We start from the raw sequence: 20,137 nt of genomic DNA, 5'->3' as shown, positions 1-20,137 counted from the left end.
ACATGAACGGGATTCGAACTAGCAATCTCCTGAGCGTAGTGGCAGTGCTTAGCCCCCTGGCCCTCTCAGAGCAGAACATGATGCTTGCTCTTACAGCCTAAAACATTGAGGCCAGGTAGTTTATTATAATGTATAATCTATGAGTCTTGATGGTGCCAGAAGCCAATGGAATATAAGCTTTTATTGGCAACAGACTAAATGAAATTATTGCTTAAGTTGATTAAACTCAAAGACATCATTTGAATGTGCACAGTGACCACAAACTAAAAGTTGTTGAGTACCATTTGGAAATATCCAATTTTACATAAAACAGACTTAATTTACGTGAGTTAATTCATATTGTGGGTTTACAGTGCTAAAAACAACTGGAGACCACAAGCAGAAGCCCTCGATTTCCAACCCAAAGTTCTTTGAGTTATTCTACCTCTCCTACAGTCTTCTCACAAATCATCATATATTGATGCGATGGTCGAATCTAAATAAATTAAAATAATGCTTTATACCTGAGGCAACCATTGCAAATGACCCTTAAATTAGCCTTTGGGAACATTAGAGACATATTTAGCATGGATATACTCCATAAACTCTAACAGAGGTTTTACCCATACTGAGATATCATCTCTTTGAAAAATCTCAGAAGTGTGTGTGGGACTAGATGGGACTAAATGAACAGAAATGGCATTGAGTTCAGTAAAAAAACAGTAGGATAATTCAGCCTGTAATTTTCTCCGAAAAACAACGACAGCCAATTTGTCCAGAAGAATAATCACTGAACAGAAAATTACGCATGACCGCGGGCATGTTTAATCCTGTCCAAATCTAAAGAGAAGACACTTATTTTGCATTACTGCAACAGAGTTGAGAGTGCTCATTAGATGAGTAATGTTTTTATTCAGTCAGAGGCATCACATAGCGTATGCTGATATCTATTTGTTTGCCTGCAGAGTTAACAGTTAGCTATTAAATATAGAGTTAAGAACACAGTGCTAAAAAACGTCTATATCTACTTTACGGTTTTCAGCAGTTAAAATCATTTTTCTGAAAAAAAAAAAATTACTTTTGCCATTAGTATTTGTGAAATAGTCTCTTAAATACAACACAAATTCATCAATAAACTGAAGTCAAGTAAATTATGGGTAACAAACTATGCAAAGGGTAATAAACCAATTACTGCATAGGCCTAGAAAAGGAGACAAACAAAAGGGCAGGAAAAGGCAGAAAATGGCAGGGAAACTATGACAGATATATTTGATTTTGAATCTCCTGTTCTCAGTTTTGATACTGAGAGGTGCTAATAAATGCTAATTAGCTGACCTGGTTGCAGTGATGGACACATGAGACTTGTTACAAGTTTAGTGGAACCAATTTTATAGTGAATGTAGAATATAGAGTAATGGATAATCACCAGTAAGCTCCATAAAAGATCCAAAAAAAATCACTTCGCTGCACTGAGGAAAGTCAAGACAAGACTCTCAAAAGGCAGAAATACAGCTACAGTTTGGTGTTTGTTAGAAAACAGCAGATTTTTCATTTACTTGGCATCCTTTGGTTTTCTTTTCTTTCTTTTCTGGACATTCTGAGACCTACTGCAGACCACTGAATTGTATTTTTTGTCTGTGTATGTACTTTATGTGACAGATAGATTTATCTACCAATTATGGCTATGTTCCTAATGCATACATCTCACTAATACCATAAGGTATTTGTACCATACCAATGCCTTTAGAAACCATGAATGATGGTTCCAATCCCTTCTGCTCTATAGATATGAAGCCAAAAAAAGGAATTTGCAACAAGAATCTGCTTAACAAAAACCAAACTGGATGCCCAGTTTATTCAGTGGGCATCAGTGTAATGTGACATTTGCTAGTATTGACCCACGCCCTTGACTGGGCAGAGAAGAAGAAAGAGGGGGAGCGAACTCAGAGTATTTGGGATGGAGTTCGGGGCAGCTTCGCTGTAAAGCGTGAAGCCGAAGCCCCCCTCTCATGAAGAGAAACATGAGAAGAGAATAAAATTAAAGAAGGAGGAAGATGGGGAGGAGGTGGGTGCGAGGTTTGTTCAATGAGTAGGTAGAGAGGAAGTGACGGTTTAAATAGGGATGGAAGTGGGAGGAGTGAGGGCGTGGATCACTCCCAAAACTTAGTTATGACACATAACTCCACATATTAAAAATTGCCATTATTTGCCATGTTTGCTCTTTTTCTAATATTTGTTTCAGACGTGAGAAGCTCCTCCTTTCTCGGCTGCATAACAAAAAACATCAACATCTTGGAAATTTGGAAACTTTAACTTTGAGACCTACATATATAGTATACACTACACACTCAAACACTAGCTAGTGTTAATAATTAGCACACAGTTGAGGTGTGCAACCCAAAAAAAGTTGCCGCCAAAAATAGGTAACCAAAAAAAGGTCACACACTCCAATATTTGGTTGCACCATCTTTAGCATTCACTTTGGCATTGTTTCGATAAGCTTCTGCAAAGTGATAAGATTTATTTCAATCCAGTGTTGCATAAATTTTTCACCAATATCTTTGGGAAGCATTGATGATGGTAGAGTCTGACCACTGCACAAAGCAGCTCTTCTCCATCCAGCACATCCCAAAGATTCTCAATGAGGTTAAGATCTGGACTCTGTGGTGAACTCTCTCTCAATCCATGTGTGAAAATGATGATCTCATGCTCCCTGAACCCTGAACTCTTTCACAATTCCAGACCCATCAATCCTGACATTGTTATCTTGGAATATCCCCCGTGTTCATCAGGGAAGAAAAAATAAATCCATTGATGGAATAGCCTGGTCTATATTCAGTATATTCAGGTAGTCAGCTGACCTCATTTTTTCAGCACATACTGTTGCTGAACCTAGACCTGCAGACCAACTGCAGCATCAACCAACCCCACATCATTTACTTATAGTCTAATCCAGGTGGAGACTTTTTTTTTTGGACAGGCAGTGTATGTTTTTGGATGGTTTCTGCTTTGAAACAGAAAGTTAGCATGATAGAAAGACCAGACAGGCCAACAAATAGAAGGTAGAAATGTATATGATGTTTAATTGGAAGCAGCAGAACCGTACTTTATGATTAATAGCTATTTCTGTAACAGGTACCAAAGCAATTTTGATAGTAATCCACCAAAGAAGATTTTATGATTTAATATCTCCATTATAGTGAAGATCAAAGCACAGCATATATCACTGTTTAAATGTCACTACGCTTCTTAATTTAATGAAATATGAGCCAGACTACAGTAGCTAGCAGCAGGGTAGCAGAAGTGTCTGTGCAGACGCTGGCCTCATTCTAGGCCTCCCTCACGTCCTGTCATGCACTAAATATTCTACATATTTGACCTTGCTGGGAAAACTCTGGCAAAACCCGACACACCTTTCAGCCGTCAAAGCCAGACTTGACTATTTTCAGCAGCCTTCTGAATGGGGATTAGCCAGATTTAGCACCTGATCAGTCTGACACTCTCCAAGACAAACATAAAGGAACAGCTCATATAACTGAATAGCTCAGTCCACTCGAGGGAGGCACAAAGCACCGACATGGGAGCACTTAAGCAAGCGTAAGTTGTGCCAATAAAAGGCCATTATCTCAAGACGAGGCGTGCGGTATACCAAAAAATGTGAAGTTTCTCAACGCAAGTTCCCTTCAGACCTGCGAGCGAAAAAAAATATCAAATTAGCTCTGCGTCTCTGCAGATTTGCTTGCAGCAATTCATTAATTCCAGATGAAATGACAGCCGCGAGCCGTGGCCCACTGGCCTTGATTCCGGTCCCTGTAGGCTGGAGTGACACATGTGTAGTTTTCTTTTAAGTCTGACTTACTTTTACTGTGTTGAAGGAGGGCGAACGTGTGATAGAAGAAAGTGTGTCAAGCTGCATACGGGGGAAACTGGGTTAGATTTCAAAGCTGAGGGAGCTTGCTAATAAGGGGCAAATGTGAGATCAGAGACAAGGGCCCTGAAAGGAGGAGACAAGTGGACACCTGCAGCGTCTCAGCAGTGAGACATTCTTACCGTATTTACAGAGCTGATAGCTGAGAGATAATGCCAACAGCCAATAATGAGACAAAACTGCAGTCTTACAGCCAATAATGTGACCAACTTCAATTTTACAGCCAATAATGTGACCAGTTGCAATTTTACAGCCAATAATGTGACCAACTGCAATTTTACAGCCAATAATGTGACCAATTGCAATTTTACGGCCAATAATGATACAAAACTGCAATTTTACAGCCAATAATGTGACCAACTTCAATTGTACATCTAATAATGTGACAAACTTCAATTTTACAGCCAATAATGTGACCAATTGCAATTTTACAGCCAATAATGTGACCTATTGCAATTTTACAGCCAATAATGTGACCAATTGCAATTTTACAGCCAATAATGTGACCAACTTCAATTGTACATCTAATAATGTGACAAACTTCAATTTTACAGCCAATAATGTGACCAACTGCAATTTTACGGCCAATAATGATACAAAACTGCAATTTTACAGCCAATAATGTGACCAACTTCAATTGTACATCTAATAATGTGACAAACTGCTATTTTACAGCCAGTAATGTGACCAATTGCAATTTTACAGCCAATAATGTGACCAATTGCAATTTTACAGCCAATAATGTGACCAACTGCAATTTTACAAAATGCTTCTTTTCCTGCATTTGCAAAAGTTTCAATTCAAACCTATGTAAACTAATCTCTAAAAGTCTGGACAAATTACTGCAGTCTATCTTAAAACATAATATTATGTAGATACAATTGATAGGCTTACCAGTTCAGTATGGATTAACTCTAGTCGTAGACTACTGTATATTTTACTTTTAATGGAAAATCTCCCTTTAAAATGCTATGTAGTCCAAGACTAAGCTAATTTAACCTGTCCATAGCAGATGAGAAAAAAAACCACCTGCAGTAGTTTAGCTGAAAAGCCATTTAGAGTCATTCATTCTGGTGTAAAATGGTTCACTTTAGATCTCTGTCCATTTCTGGTGTGTTCCTATCTTGGTGGTGGAAAACAGTGGTGCGCCACTGACCGATTTAAGCCCTGACAACAGTCAATAGTCACCTATTTACATTTACATTTACATTTATGGTATTTAGCAGACGCCCTTATCCAGTCATAGTATCATAGTATTGCAGGTGCACACCCTCAGCATGCATACACCCCCACTTCTTACACACATGGACATGCTGTAGTTTGCAAATCTAGCTTTTACATCAACAATAAGCAGAATAAGAATAAAATAATATTGCTGTTCCCATAAATTACCTGCTAGTGCACCTTCGCAGCGTAAACCTAAAGTCAGAGTGCACCTGGCTCTTAAAGGGAATGACATATGAAACACTGATTGGTTTATTTAATGTTACGCCCCAAACACACTCGTGATTAATTAAGAAAATGAATACATGCCTTTTGCATGTTATGAGCCACACAAGGCGTAATTTTTGCATCCTCACAATACCAAAGACACACGACGCGCCCTAAATCCAGCTGAGCCTTGTGCAATTGACATCTCGCCTATAGATTGCTAAATCAGTGCCCAGAGAGTTGAAATGCTACAATGCAATGCTGAGTGCAGTGCAATGGGTCATATATGACGAAATGTAATGTAGTACGAATACAGACATTTTATTTATTATCCAAATCTACCAATAGGCGTAATATTCTTTTCCGGAAACAAATTTTTTTTTTTCCTGCAAACACCATCTCAAAACTAATGTGAAGCCATTTGTAAAGTAAATGAAAAGCCCCAAGGTCTCTTAAATGTTTGTGATCTGTATCTGTCTGCTATGTGAACACATCTGTTCACACTACTCAATACAAAGTACACAAAGTTTAGACTAGCATAACTGCCATTACAAATTTGGCAAGTTCAAGCTGCTCGCAGGTACAAGCTGCAGACGACAGGAGGACGCTGTACAGTCACTCTGCAGTTGGAACATCTGCGTACTTGATGACTTCACCTCTCAGTGGTGAGAAAACTGTTACGTTATGGAACAAAGACAAAGTCAGAGTGAAGAGTTATTAAAAAGAGGGCTTTTTTTTGTAAAAGAGAAATACAAAACAAGCAAGGTTAAAACCATTAAAAAACTGTAATCCAGACATGGGCCCGTCACTACAGAAAACAACCTAGGACAAGCAGAATCTAAACCTAAAGACATAATAACACATGAACAGATGCAACAAGAGCTACACAAAAATCTGAAAATTAAATATGGAAAAAAAAGGAAAAATACTAACGCTTGGGATGCTCTGAAGACAGGGACAATAATTTAATTTACTACAACAGGCAAGTATATTGTGTGTACACACAAGGAAACAGCTGTGACTCATTAGCAATCAGGCAATAATGAACAAGGAAATGCATTGTGATTGGCTGCTGGAGGTAAGAGTTTGACCATTGGATTATGGGAAATGGATAGATAGATAGATAGATAGATAGATAGATAGATAGATAGATAGATAGATAGATAGATAGATAGATAGATAGATAGATAGATAGATAGATAGATAGATAGATAGATAGATAGATAGATAGATAGATAGATAGAAAACAATCTTTTCTGAGCCACTTAGGTTTGGGTATTATATTGTAAATATTTGGTTTTAGTGTAAATCTAGTCTAGTCTAGTGTAAATCATGTCATAGTCATTTCCCTTAAGCATATTGACATATGAGTATTTGAGTATTTTAGTATTTAGTATAAAAAAGAAATAAACTGAGAATAAAAGCTCATGTATGTGTAGTTTAAGCAGCTTTCAAACCACATTATTTGAACAGAGTGGCTTCAGACTTACAGTCAAGGTCTTGGCTGAGTTTCGCTGCATCTCATCTGCTGCACGTCTGACATAACGAGACCTTTGCCAGAATTCTGTTTGGAAGGCAGAATTGGAAAGCCTTTGTTTTTTTTTATCAGCACTGGCTAACCCCCAGCACTCTGCAAGCTGAATTACATTAAAACGGGTCTTCAGAAACCTACTCGCCTTCAAATATGCAGAAAATGAGCCTACTGTGAATAAAATGGAGCTCAGATTTAACTCGTGGGTTAGTAATGACCATGCAGACCTCTGTTTGATAAAAATGCCATCGTTTCCAGTATACATCCAGAAGCAGTGGAAGCAGGTATCCAGTAAAACATGTGAAGTCGAAGGCAGAAATGGATTCCAGACTGGGCTTTAAATGTTCGCTTCCCTGCGGTTTCAGTGATTCCTTCATGTCACCCATCTCCACACCTCCACAGACAGTGTGATGGTCCCATATGTGGAGAGTTCCCTCAGCCTGGCCTGCCAATGCCAGCTGTCACTCTCTGCTACTTGAGGCCTCGTTTATATTATGAATTGAAGCACCAATCAATAGCTCCGTCAATGTTAACATGCAGGGATGGAATGGCTATAGGGATCAGTGGGATGATTCCTGAAATAGGTTAAAATGCAAAATTAACCTAGTGCTTAAAAAGCATACGCTCCGTTAGCTAGCTTTCTAAGTTTTCCAGTTTGTTCAGTCTGCCATGCATCAAGACTGTTTTCCCACCTCAAATAATGCATAATTATAGTGCAAATAAATAGTGTATAAATGACCAACGTTTATTAATTCTATTAAATGTTAAATTATGAGTTATCTAAACTTCTCATGAGTGTTAATTGCTCTAAATCAGACATATTCTTTAATTTATATAATATAATTAATATAATTTAATTAATAAGAAAACGTATTTACTTAATTTAATAAGACATCCATATACACAATATTTCAACCATTCTAACCAATGTATTAGCATCCAGCTACTTTAATTTGCAAATGCACATATACAGCTTGGTTAGTCACTGTAAAGAAATACTGCCAAAAGAATAGGATTCTAAAGAACATGAACCTGTTGGCACCAGGCCTAATGCCAGAGGTATAAAGCCTCCAAGCATTGAGCTATGGAGCAGTGGAACTGTGTTTTCTGGAATTATCTATCCAATACTTCTGGGATGAGTTGAGGAATTGTTCCTCCTGTCACTGAATACAATTAAATACTCACAGCTCCTCAAAAATGTATTAGAAAGCTTTTCCTGGACAGTAGAGACAGTTACACCAATAAAAGCAGGATGAAGACGTTTATAATATCTTTAATTTCAGAAGAAACAATGAATGAGCAGGAGTCTCTATGCTTTTATCCACATACTCTACGTTATACACGTCTGATCTGAGCTGCATACTCACTATGAAAGCCATTACTGCCATTGTATGTGAAAGGCTGACAGCACAGTATTGAATTATCACTGGAACTCGAGGGCTATAGATATGAAAGTCTCTTCATTAAGCTGAGTGATGAACTGAAAACCTTAATGTATTCTCCAGCTTAGAAACCGTAACTAGGCACAGGCGCCTCTGGCTGAGACATTACTGTGCAGATGCATCCTCGCACGGTCCCTCACAGATCCTCCTGAGCTGTAGTTAATGTTAGCTAACGTTAAAAATACACTGACGTGTCACATGTATCATGTCCCATGACTTTTGCCAAGCCCCATGTAAGCTAAGGAGCACTGCACCAAGCTGTGCGACATGTGTGTTTGAATTTAATGAAAGCAAAGTATGTGATTTCTGCTGGAATTGCTTGTATGCATGGACAGTTCTAACCAGAATCCGCTGGTTATGGTCATTATTGGTTATGATCATTATTATCATTTACTGAGATGTTGTCCACTGTTAGTGTTAAATAATGTCTTCTATGATGTATTTTCTGGTACACATGAGACACTGTGGATCAAGAAATATTAAATACCTGCACATATTCAGAAATGAAATGTCCTATCCATCTGGTCCCCAGTGCCACACCTCACAAAAACTCCCATAATTCACTTTCCATAAGAACTTCACTCACTTAGGCAGGTGTTACCAAGCTATTCTCTTGGGCCCTATCGTGTCCTATGCTCTTTGCTACCTTACACCTCGTCAACAGTCTATTCTCACACCTGTTCAGGCACCTGGGCTGTTTAAATAGTGTCAGATTTTAGGAATAAATCTGCACTAATGGGCGTGGTTGTCTGGAAGTGAGATGTGTTCAGGTAAATTTCTGCGTTGCAATTTTGGTGGTGAGAAACATAGGTGCACCATTGACTGGTTAAAACCCTGACAACAGTCAATCATCATTCCTATAATCCATTTAAGGCAACTTATACTCTACTTAAAATAACATTACTGTTCCCTTATATGAGCTGCTGGCGTATCTTCACAGCGTGAACGTGCAGGTCAGTATCCTCTGCTCAATTCATACAATTTATACATCTGCGCTCCAATTCATCCCAAACCACCTTGGTTGGTTTTTTTTGGGTGTTTGTGAAGGCTAAACTGTTTTTTGTCTACTATCCAATTGCATTTGTGTTCCTTCATTGTTTTTAAGTCTTTAATATTAATCTACAATGTAGTAAATAAAGAAAAGAAAGAACAAATATTAATGAGAATGTGTGTCCCAATGTTTGACTGGTAATGTACATGCAGGTCAGTTTCCTCTGGTGAGACGCAATGGAACACGTCCAAGTAGCTGCGCCCCTGAAATAGCAATACGCCAAAGTCAGAGCGCACCTGGCTATTAAAGGGAATTGCAAGTGACACGCTGATACGTTTATAACATGTTACAACCAAAACTAAGAGAATTAGTACGTCTTTTAAATCTTTCGAGCTGCACATGGCATACTTTTCTCGTCGTTATGATAGCAAAGACACACTGACACACCCTAAATGAAGCTGCAGGGTACGTGGTTGAAGGCTCGCCCATAGATTGATAGGACCCAAAAAGAGTATTTTTTCATTTCTTGGTTGCCAAATATTCTGTGTATTCCAAGATTATACTGCTTAGTGATGTGAATATTGAAAACTTCCTGAAAGTTTAAATATGTACAACAGTGGGTGGCACTACTTTCTCTAACCTGCCTGCACATCTGTGCACAGTGTGAGAAGGAAATGAAGTCAGAATGTGGATGGTGCTGGCAAGGGTGGCTGCGGAGAGAAAGAAAAATCCAGAATAATGAGAACCCTCCAGCTGCTTAAAGTCAGAAATCCCCCCAGTCAGAAATCAGTGCAGCTGTCAGCCCTGAGTACAGGAGCATTGGAGCAACCTTCAAAAAACGCCCCCACCGAAAAAAAAAAAAAAAAAAAAAAAAACACAAGCAGGTGACAGTGCTGTTGGCTTCTAGATGCTAATTACTGAGGTAAGGGGTTACGGGAGGGACATTATGAGGAAACTTGTGGAAAGGTGACTGCAGAAAGACCACAAGTCACAGACACAGGACTTCCTTTCAGAATACACACAGCAAGTCCCGGAAGCTCCACTAGCTCTCCGTCAGCATGAAGCCCAGCCGAAGGTACCAGCGCCTTCAGAAACCCTAATCAGACAGAGATAAAGACGCGGCTACATTATCCAAGAGCCCCACTGATAATGATCCAGCCTTACCCAGAGCTCCAGCAGCTTGGTCTGTCGCATGGATACCAGCAGAGCTCTCTGATGATGTGGCTTTTATATAAGCAGATCGAATAAGTGAGGAAGGGAGGGCAGGGCTCTGTGGGTGTTGGGGTGAGGTGCTGAAGTCAAAACGCTCAGCGCTTCCTTCCAGCCAAGCTCGCGTTCATGAGCGCAGGAAGAAATCTCTCTATGAGCAAAGGAATATTAACTTGGCACAGTTCCAGTGACAAGACTTTAGAAACTCATCTCCAGTCCAAAAACTCAGTTCTACTGAAAGCAATGCGCTGCATTCACTTCATTCACTGGGTTTGACATTTTAACGTGAATAAAACGTACTACAACAACACAACTATTGCCAAAATTGAGTAACGGAAAGAGAAACTGTACTGATTTAATATACAGCTCTGGAAAAATATTAAGAGAACACTTCAGTCTCTGAATCAGTTACTTTGATTTTGCTATTTACGTATATGTTTGAGTAAAATGAACATTGTTGTTTTGTTCTATGAATTTCAAATAAATTATTCTCATAATTCGCATTTATTTGCAGAAAATGAGAAATGGCTAAAATAACAAAAAAAATGCAGAGCTTTCAGACCTCATTTAATGCAAAGAAAACAAGTTCAAATAGTTCAGAAATGAATATTTGGTGGAATAACCCTGGTTTTTATTCACAGTTTTAATGCATCTTGGCATGTTCTCCTGCACCAGTCTTACACACTGCTTTTGGATAACTTTATGCCACTCCTGGTGCAAAAATTCAAGCAGTTCAGCTTGAGGGTTTGATGGCATGTGATCACCCACCTTTCTCTTGATTATATTCCAGAGGTTTTTAATTGAGTAAAATCAGAGAAACTCATCATTTTTAAGTGGTCTCTAATTTTTTTTTTCCAGAGCTGTAGATGACTATGCATGAGGAAATTAAGTACACAACAGAATGAAAAAGTCTGCCATACAAAGATGTAACTAATAGTCAATAAAACATTACTTATTACTTACACCCTGCGCAAGGCAAGTTGCGATGGTAACTGCTATCTTACACCCTGCCAACAGTTAATATTTTCACACCTTCCACCTTAAATAGCTTAAATAGCAAAGGTGCTTGTGAATATATCTATGGTGGTCTCAAAAAGAGGTAATTTTGGGAAAATATTTGGTGTATTGCCATCTTGGCAACAGAAAACACAGGTGCACCTCTGACTGAATAAAACCTAGACAGAGACATCAACAGACAGACGTTCATTGCTATCTTGGCAAAGAAATTATCAACACAGACGCATCCCCAATGCATGTACACCCCCAGCTTGTTCTGCACATTGGACACTGTTCTGGACACAGCCTTAGAAGCACAAACCTATAGTGCACGCCAGTTTACAGCTATGCAAACTTTTACATCCACAATAAACAGAATGAACGAGCATGAACAAGCAGGTCAGTTTTATCTGCTTAGAAGTACTGGACACATCTAGGTAGCTGCACTATTAAAATAGCAATCCGCCAAAGTCAAAGCATGTGCAAGCGTACTTTTCCTATCGTTATGATGGCAAAGACACACTGATCACTAAAAAGATTGCTAAAATAGAGCCCAAGATGTGTTAAACAGGGTAGTTTACACATTTTAGCGGTTTCTGGTCTGGTGCAAGGTAACAACTAATGGCGTTTTTTTCACGGAACAGTAAACACACTATTTGACTCTACACAACCAGGTACCTGGCACCAATTCACAACAGTAGCTGATAACATTGCAAAACACCATTACTAGGACCAGGGTTGGAGTAAAACTAGAGAAACATTACTTTGTTTCCTCAAAACACTTTTAGTAAATGGCAATATAGCAAACCTTCTGTAAAAATGAGAAGCTGTATAAACTGAAGCTGGAATCAAATGCCTTTGAGAGGCAAAAATCCATTGGCAAAAACTAGACATACATGTAAATTGAAACATAAACGCTTAATAAATGCTTAAATTAAGCAAAGAAATCTGCCAGTGGAGTAAGCAAAGTCATCTTATTAAGATTTCTTTAAATAAGCCCAATCACAAAGTCTCAAAATGAGTAAAGTAAGACTTAAACCAAGCAAAAATCCTTCATTTTCTGGATTAAATTTGTACACAAGAATCAGAATAACTTGAATGGTGTTTTTGGCCTTATTTTGAGTGTAAATTATCTAAACGAATGTAAAAGACTGAATAAGATCATTATTCCTAAGATGAGTAAAAAAAAAACTTACACTTACATTGCTCAGTAAAAGAACAATTTTTATTCAAGGAAAAAATATGTATTTATAGCCTTGAAATTAGATCATTTCACTTGCTGAGATTTTTTTTCACGCAGTGTTATAACCTGGTAAAGAGCCTTCATATAACATTATAAAACTTTTTTCTAAGACAACAGGAGAAGCAGAGATAAACACAATTCAGAAAAAGAAAATTTCAGATTAAGGTGTTGTCCATGGATTGAGTCTTGTCCAGGACTATCTTTAATGATATTAGTGATTTATTATTGAAATTTATTGCATTTGGCATTAAGCTTTAATATGGGATCTGGAAAACGTACCTATAGTGTTACAGTGTCAACTTTAATCAATGTAGAAGATAAAAGCATATTAGACTAGATAAATAATATAAATGATAAATTAATACATTAATAGATCATGTTTAAATGACTATTCAATTACACAATTTGAACATTTTCTAAGCCAGCAAAAAGTCCTTCGCACTTATGAATCTCATTGTCTTTAGGGTTCAAAGTGTTTCTTTAGGATTTAGGATTAGAACAATATTGTAAATTCAGCTCGTCACGTTTCTTGTAGTATACACATGTTTTGATATGAAAACACTAGAAAGAATCTAATCAAACATGAGGCAAACACACGAAATCACTTACCCACTCAACACAACGATGAAATCCATGACGTTCCAGCCGTTCCTCAGGTAAGAGCCCTTATGGAACACAAACCCGAGAGCCACCAGCTTGATTCCAGCTTCAAAACAGAAGATTCCAATAAAGTAGGGCTCTGTCTTCTCCTGTTGGTGGATAGATAATAAACAGCAACAATGTATATTTTGTCTTTTGATCTGTCTTTATTATCAGAACATTGTATTTTACGTACAGTAAATGCAAAATGAAAATTGATTGCTACAATTGAAAAATGTTGACCTTTTTACGCGCAAAAATGGTATCACATTTCCCTGAATGTTAAATTTAAAATATATATAATGTTGCTCAGAAAAGTGTTAAGGCTTTTTGCTCAATCAACTCAATTATTAACCATTCAAACATTTGTCATTTTGATGTTTTACAGTGTAGTTTCTGTTAATGTGTTTGAGTGTAGTGGTATATCTTGATCAAACATGAAAATGTGAGAAATATTTTAATTATTTAAATATGATAATTAATAAAAGTTAGATATTCAGAATGGAACATATAAATGAATACAAACTTCGCCAAAGTCTCCCTGTAATTTAACTATTCATTGTAATGAATTTGAATTATAAGCTAATAATGACAAGTATTATTACAGTGTTTGGTGTAGTGGATAACAACACTGTGCTTACTACAGCCAACTGAACCGCCACAACAAACACACCTCCAAGATGTCTTGCTGAGGAAGCTAAAGCTAAAGGTTCTGAACTGGCCAACTACGTCTCCAAACCTAAACCAAGTGTCCACCAGCTCCATGATGTCAATGATACCAGTGAATCTCAAAAAAATTAAAATATTATTAAAAAAGTTACTTTATTTCAGATTAAAATATTATTATATTAAAAATCAGAGTATTGTGTGGGCAGTGTGCCAAGTCCTACTGGAAAATGAAATCTGTATCTCCATAAAAGATGTCAGCAGAGGGAAGCATCACTGATTGGTGGAAACTTCACACTAGACCTCAAGCAGTTTGGACTGTGTGTCTCTCCACTCTTCCTCCAGATTCTCCTTCCTTGATTTACAAATGAAATGTAAAATTTACTGATGATCAGTGATGGTTTGGAGAGGCATGTCATCTGCTGGTGTTGATCCACTGTGTTCTATAATCAAGTCTAAAGTCAGTGCAGTTTTGTTTTCCCACAAAATCTTACAGCACTTCATGCTTCCCTCTGCTGCTGACAACTTTCATGGAGATGCGGATTTCATTTTCCAGCAGTACTTGGCACACTGCCCACACTGCAGAAAGTACCAATTGGTCTTATATTATATTACATTTTTTTTGAGATACTGATTTTTGGGTTTTCATTGGCTGTAAGACTTTAATAAAACTAATAAATGTTTAAAATAGATCACTCTGTGTGTAAAACATCTATATAATATAAGAGTTTCACATTTTGAACATAATTACTGGAATAAAGTAACTTTTCTATGCTATTCATATTGTCTGAGATGCACTTATATTTTTAAAATGTGCTGCACTTAGTCCAAGTAAACATGACATAATACACTATTTCTGATAAAAGTGTTGGTTAAAAATGAACAATACACAATCCTAACAGTGTAACACTATACAGATATAACTTAGATTGAATAAGATTGCCAACTTATCATTAATCTAAATATAATTATTATTTATACATTTTTCACTAATTTAGGAATCATTTCCAAAGTTATTAATCCTTCATGATGCTTCTCAACAGTCCTAACCTTTAGAATCAGCATGCACAAACAATGCAACATTTCTCCTCATCTGACGTACACTGCATGCGTACATTTTCAATAGCTTCCCATGAGTCACACCCCGAGGAGTGGGCGTCACAGATATGATGTGCGACTGTACAATAAGAGGAAGCTCTCTGCTTTTGTTTATGAGGAGATGCTCATGACCGAGGGGTTCACTCTTATCCCACCTGGACATTCAGACCATAAGCTCCTATAGAAGCTCTGACCCTCTGACGCTGAGCCAGTGACTAACGGTGATGCACCATACAGTCTGCTGATATTAATATCACACGCACCCAACTGAACTTCCACACAAACACCTGAACACCACAAAAACACCTACAGTACTGCAGAGATACACACAAACCACAGATACTGCTCAAGTAAGCTTAAAACACATATCAGGAAATAATGAGCTATAAGCATGAATCTGATTATCCATTAATTTGTGTAATTATTTAGATTTTTTTACAATAAATACTGTATGATTTATATATACAGCTCTGAACAAAAAGTAATAAAAGATGAGGTTCTTTGATTTTACCAAACTGAAAACCTCTGGAATATAATCAAGAGGTAGATGGATGATCACAACCCATCAAACCAAGCTGAACTGCTTGAATCTTTGCACCAGGAGTAAAGGCATAAAGTTATCCAAAAGCAGTGTGTAAGACTGGTGGAGGAGAACATGATGTCAAGATGCATTAGAACTGTGTTTAAAACCCAGGGTTATTCCACCAAATATTGATTTCTGGACTCTTAAAACTTAAATATGAATATTAACTTGTTTTTTTGTTGTTGCATTATTTAATTTCTAAAAGCTCTGCATCTTTTTTGTTGTTTCAGTCATTTTCCATTTTCTGCAAATAAAGGCTCTAAATGTCAATATTTTTATTTGGAATTTGGGAGAAATGTCGTCCGTAGTTTATAGAATAAAACAACAACAGAGTATTTGACTCAAACATATACCTATAAATAGAAAATTCAGAGAAACTGATTCAGAAACTGAAGTAGTCTCTTAATTATTTCCAGAGCTGTAGATGATGCCCACAGATTGTACTCTTTCCCAAATAACTTACCTAATATCAAACCATCCAATGTCAAAAGTCATGTACAGTATATATTTAAATTCTTTAGTATCTTGTTATTTTCCAGTGGAGTGACTGAACCATTTATTTCTGTTTAGTAAAACGTTCTTTAGAGAACTAATTCTGCCCTTTTAAATGTCTAAAGAAATCTCACATCATGTAAAGGTTCTGGACAGTAAATTAATACAGAAATTTTGTACAGTAGGTAAAGATTCGTAAAGAACCTTATATTAAAACGTTCACACTCCCTACTGGTTCAACTGGAAACCAAATTAAAGGGACCAAACATGATCCAACAGGAAATCAAACATGTTGGACACAGGAAAATATACAAATCAAACAAAAAAAAATATTGATTCTATATTGACTATTTGAAACCATAATTGAATATGGTTTAATAAGGAGTCAAACGTGGTTCATTATTTGGCCAAGCATGATTCAGTAGGGGGGGCAAAAATGGTTCAGCAGTTGGCCAAATATGGTTCAAGCAGGGTTTAATAGGGTATCAAGCATGGTTTAGTAGTGGGCTAAACAAAAAAAATGTTTATCACACATTATCATGTTGCTACATATGATTTTGTCCACATCATGCAGCTGAACTAGTAAAAGTAAAAGCTAATTAGTAAAAAAAAAACTTACCAGTCTTTTGGACATGGGCGTCTTGTCTTCTCCAGGAAGATGCTGCTCCAGGGCGAGCACAATGCAGTTGGCTATAATGGTGGCCAGGATCATGTATTCAAACGGAGTGAGAGCATAGTTAAGGTCCATATACAACAGTGTTACTTATCATATGATTTACCCAGAGAAAATGAATAAATATAATGATAAATGCACATCTAACTTTCAAAAATCAAACCACCCAACGTCAAAACTCGAGGATGTATTTTTCAAGAAGACAATGCAAAAGCACATGCTGTACACACAACAAAGAGGACAGTATAGGTACTGGCCTGGGCTGCCTGCATTAACAATGATAGCATACTGTTGCACACATTAAGAGATGTTTGCAGGACAAATCATGACAAATAAATACCTGAATCACTCCATTGTTTGATATAATCATATCAAAAGTCTTTTATGTGCTGTGCGAAGGAATGGTAATATTACAAAGTGGTAATTACTTTACTATTACATTTGTTTTCGAATGTGCTTTAAAGTCTGAAATGCAAGAATAGACATATGTTAATAAATATTGTATTTATATTTCCATACCATCCCAACACACATCAGCATAATATAAGGCACTTACAGTCAATAAAAACACAAAAATCAGTGTCTCAGAAAATTGGAATATTATATAAGACCAAGTGTGAAGTTTCCACAATCAGTGATGGTTTGGAGAGACATGTCATCTGCTGGTGTTGATCCACTGTGTTATATCTAGTCCAAAATCTTTTATGGAGATGCGGATTTCATTTTCCAGCAGGACTTAGTTGGCACTGTGCCCACACTGCCAAAAGTACAAATTTGTCTTATATAATATTCTAATTTTCTTAGACACTGATTTTTGTGGTTTAATATAATTAAGTAATCACCGCTGTCTACAGAACTGAATGATATAGCCAAGATTTATATCCCCAGATATTTCTTAATTTTGGCAGTTCAATTACAATATGGAAATGAACAGTATAGCCATCGCCCTGGGTGTACGTCATCGCTCGTTAATAGAGCTGAATGATATGTTAAAATTATTATAGCAGTATATTTAAAGTTTTGACAAAGAAATTATATCAACAGTGAAAGATTCAGCTATTCTGCAAATAGCACAGCAATTTCTATTTATTTTTTTGATACTCTTTGAAATTTATCACAATGCTATAAAATATAGATTTATTGCCCGGCTGTAGATGTTTATAATGGGGAACCTGCTGTAATTGGTTCTTTTACTGTCTCTTTAAAAGAATCAGCTATTATTACAATCCATGTTTCCTCTTTTTTGGTGTTATATATATTTATTTTTAGCTAAGAATACTAGTTGAAAAGTCATTCACTGAATTTCCTACAATAGCATTGGCACTGCTGAAGGAAACGGTCAGTTATTGATATCACAGTGTCAAAGCGAAATCCACACTAATGATTCTGACTTTAAACGATGTCCAACAACCAGCAGCTTGTGATGGGTCTGCATAAAACCATTTGCGCAGTGGCCTTTCTGTGTAGGCGGCTGTAGTACAATAATCTAATGCAGCTTCCAGGCCTTATGCTGTAAGGCTGATAAAAGCTTCTCTGTGTCTAAAACAATAGAGCACACTACCTACAGCAGAACGGCAGCAGCAGCAGCAACAGCAGCACGGCACAAAAGCACTATATATTTCACTCCCTTAAATAACGGGAGGTCTTTAGTGCTTCATATAGAACCTTGACAACTCTAAGAACCATTAATTTGAAGGTTTATATAGATCTTCCATATGTGTTAACACTCTAAAATCCACAAACATGTTTTTGTTTCATTAACAATTCCTATAAACCCTGTATTTATATTGCATTATGTATGCATTTATAATGCATCATATGCCATAATATGAAAATAAAAATATTTTATTGTTTCCAAATTTTACCTACATTATTAATGTATACTGAAGTCATCCAGACTATGAAGGAACACATACGGAATCATGTAGTAAGTTAAAAGTGTTAAACAAACCAAAATACTCTGTGAAGAAGCATATAGATGCTCTTATCGGTGGTGCTCAACTGAGTACAATTTCCTGATTAAACACAATCGGGTGGTCTAAGGTGCTAACACTATGATCAGGAGTTTTTCTGGTTAGAATCCTGGTCATGCAGCTTGCCATCAGCTGACGAAGCCCTAAAAGAGCACAACTGGCCTTGCTCTCTCTGGGTGGGTAGATGGTGCTCTTTCCTCACATCACTGTAAAGGGTGATGTCAATCAGCACAAGGCGTCTGTGAGCTGATGTATCGGAACCGAGTCGCTTGGCTTTCCTCCAAACGCGCTGTGATGCATTTTAACGATGATACATCAGCAGCAGTTTAAAAAGAGGCGGTGGCTGACTTCACAGTTGGAGGAGGCATGTGCTTGTCTTCACCCTCCTGGTGTTGGGGCATTACTAGTGATAGTGGATATACAGCTAAGTAGCAACTATATTGTCATTTAGAGGAATTATTTGCAGAAAATTAGAAAAACCTGAAATAACAAAAAAGATGCAGATATTTCTAACTTCAAATAACGCAAAGAAAAAGTTTTAAGAGTTAAGAAATCCATATTTGGTGGAATAACCCTGGTGTTCATGCATCTTGGAGACATGTTATCCTCCACCAGTCTTACACACTGCTTTTGGATATCTTTAAGCCACACCTGAAGCGAAAATTCAAGCAGTTCCGCTTGGTTTGATGGCTTGTGATCATCCATCTTCCTCTTGATTATATTCAAGAGGTTTTCAATTTGGTAAAATCAAAGAAACTCATCAGTTCTAAGTGGTCTCTTATTTTTTTTCCAGAGCTATATATATATATATATATATATATATATATATCAATTGAATCATTGAGATTCTCTGGCAAAAACAAATTTTTGAGTGACTCCAGAGAGTTAATAAAGCGCCATAAATGGTTTCCACTACTGTTACAAGCCCAAGCACCAATTTCTGGGTATTGAGTAGATGTGTTTTTGGTAAGAGTGAATAATTTATCCTATTCAGAATCCCAAATGAGATTATCACATTATAAAAAGTCCTCTGAAAGAGGTATGATTATTCGAGTGTGGAGTATATGTGTGCCTTTAGAGACTGAGTAATTCTCCCTTCCATTATTAATTTCGTGCCACCACCATAAATGGTGTCATGATCCCACAACGGCCGCCATGATGAGGCTATGGGATTTTGAGTGATTCACGCTGAGAGGACGGCGTCCACACAACAACGAGCTGCTATAAATAGCCCCGTTTGAAGAGAACTTCCCACATGCAGTT

General features: G+C 37.2%; 1 protein-coding gene across 1 annotated transcript in view; it reads right to left on the bottom strand.

Annotated features, from left to right (window-relative positions):
- The window catches only part of cacna1eb (calcium channel, voltage-dependent, R type, alpha 1E subunit b), a 119,613-nt gene that overhangs the window by 89,014 nt on the left and 10,462 nt on the right, over positions 1 to 20,137 (bottom strand). The window contains exons 2-3 of the mRNA XM_049482712.1: positions 16,848 to 16,953; positions 13,360 to 13,499 (exon numbers count right to left, since the gene is read on the bottom strand). Of these exons, the coding sequence (XP_049338669.1) occupies positions 13,360 to 13,499; positions 16,848 to 16,953 (246 nt within the window). The remainder of the gene's footprint in view (positions 1 to 13,359; positions 13,500 to 16,847; positions 16,954 to 20,137) is intronic.

This window comes from Astyanax mexicanus, chromosome 8, assembly GCF_023375975.1.
Source record: "Astyanax mexicanus isolate ESR-SI-001 chromosome 8, AstMex3_surface, whole genome shotgun sequence".
Classification (NCBI taxonomy): domain Eukaryota; kingdom Metazoa; phylum Chordata; class Actinopteri; order Characiformes; family Acestrorhamphidae; genus Astyanax; species Astyanax mexicanus.
Note: the sequence above shows the minus strand (reverse complement) of the source record. Positions and strands in the feature narration are given on the sequence as shown.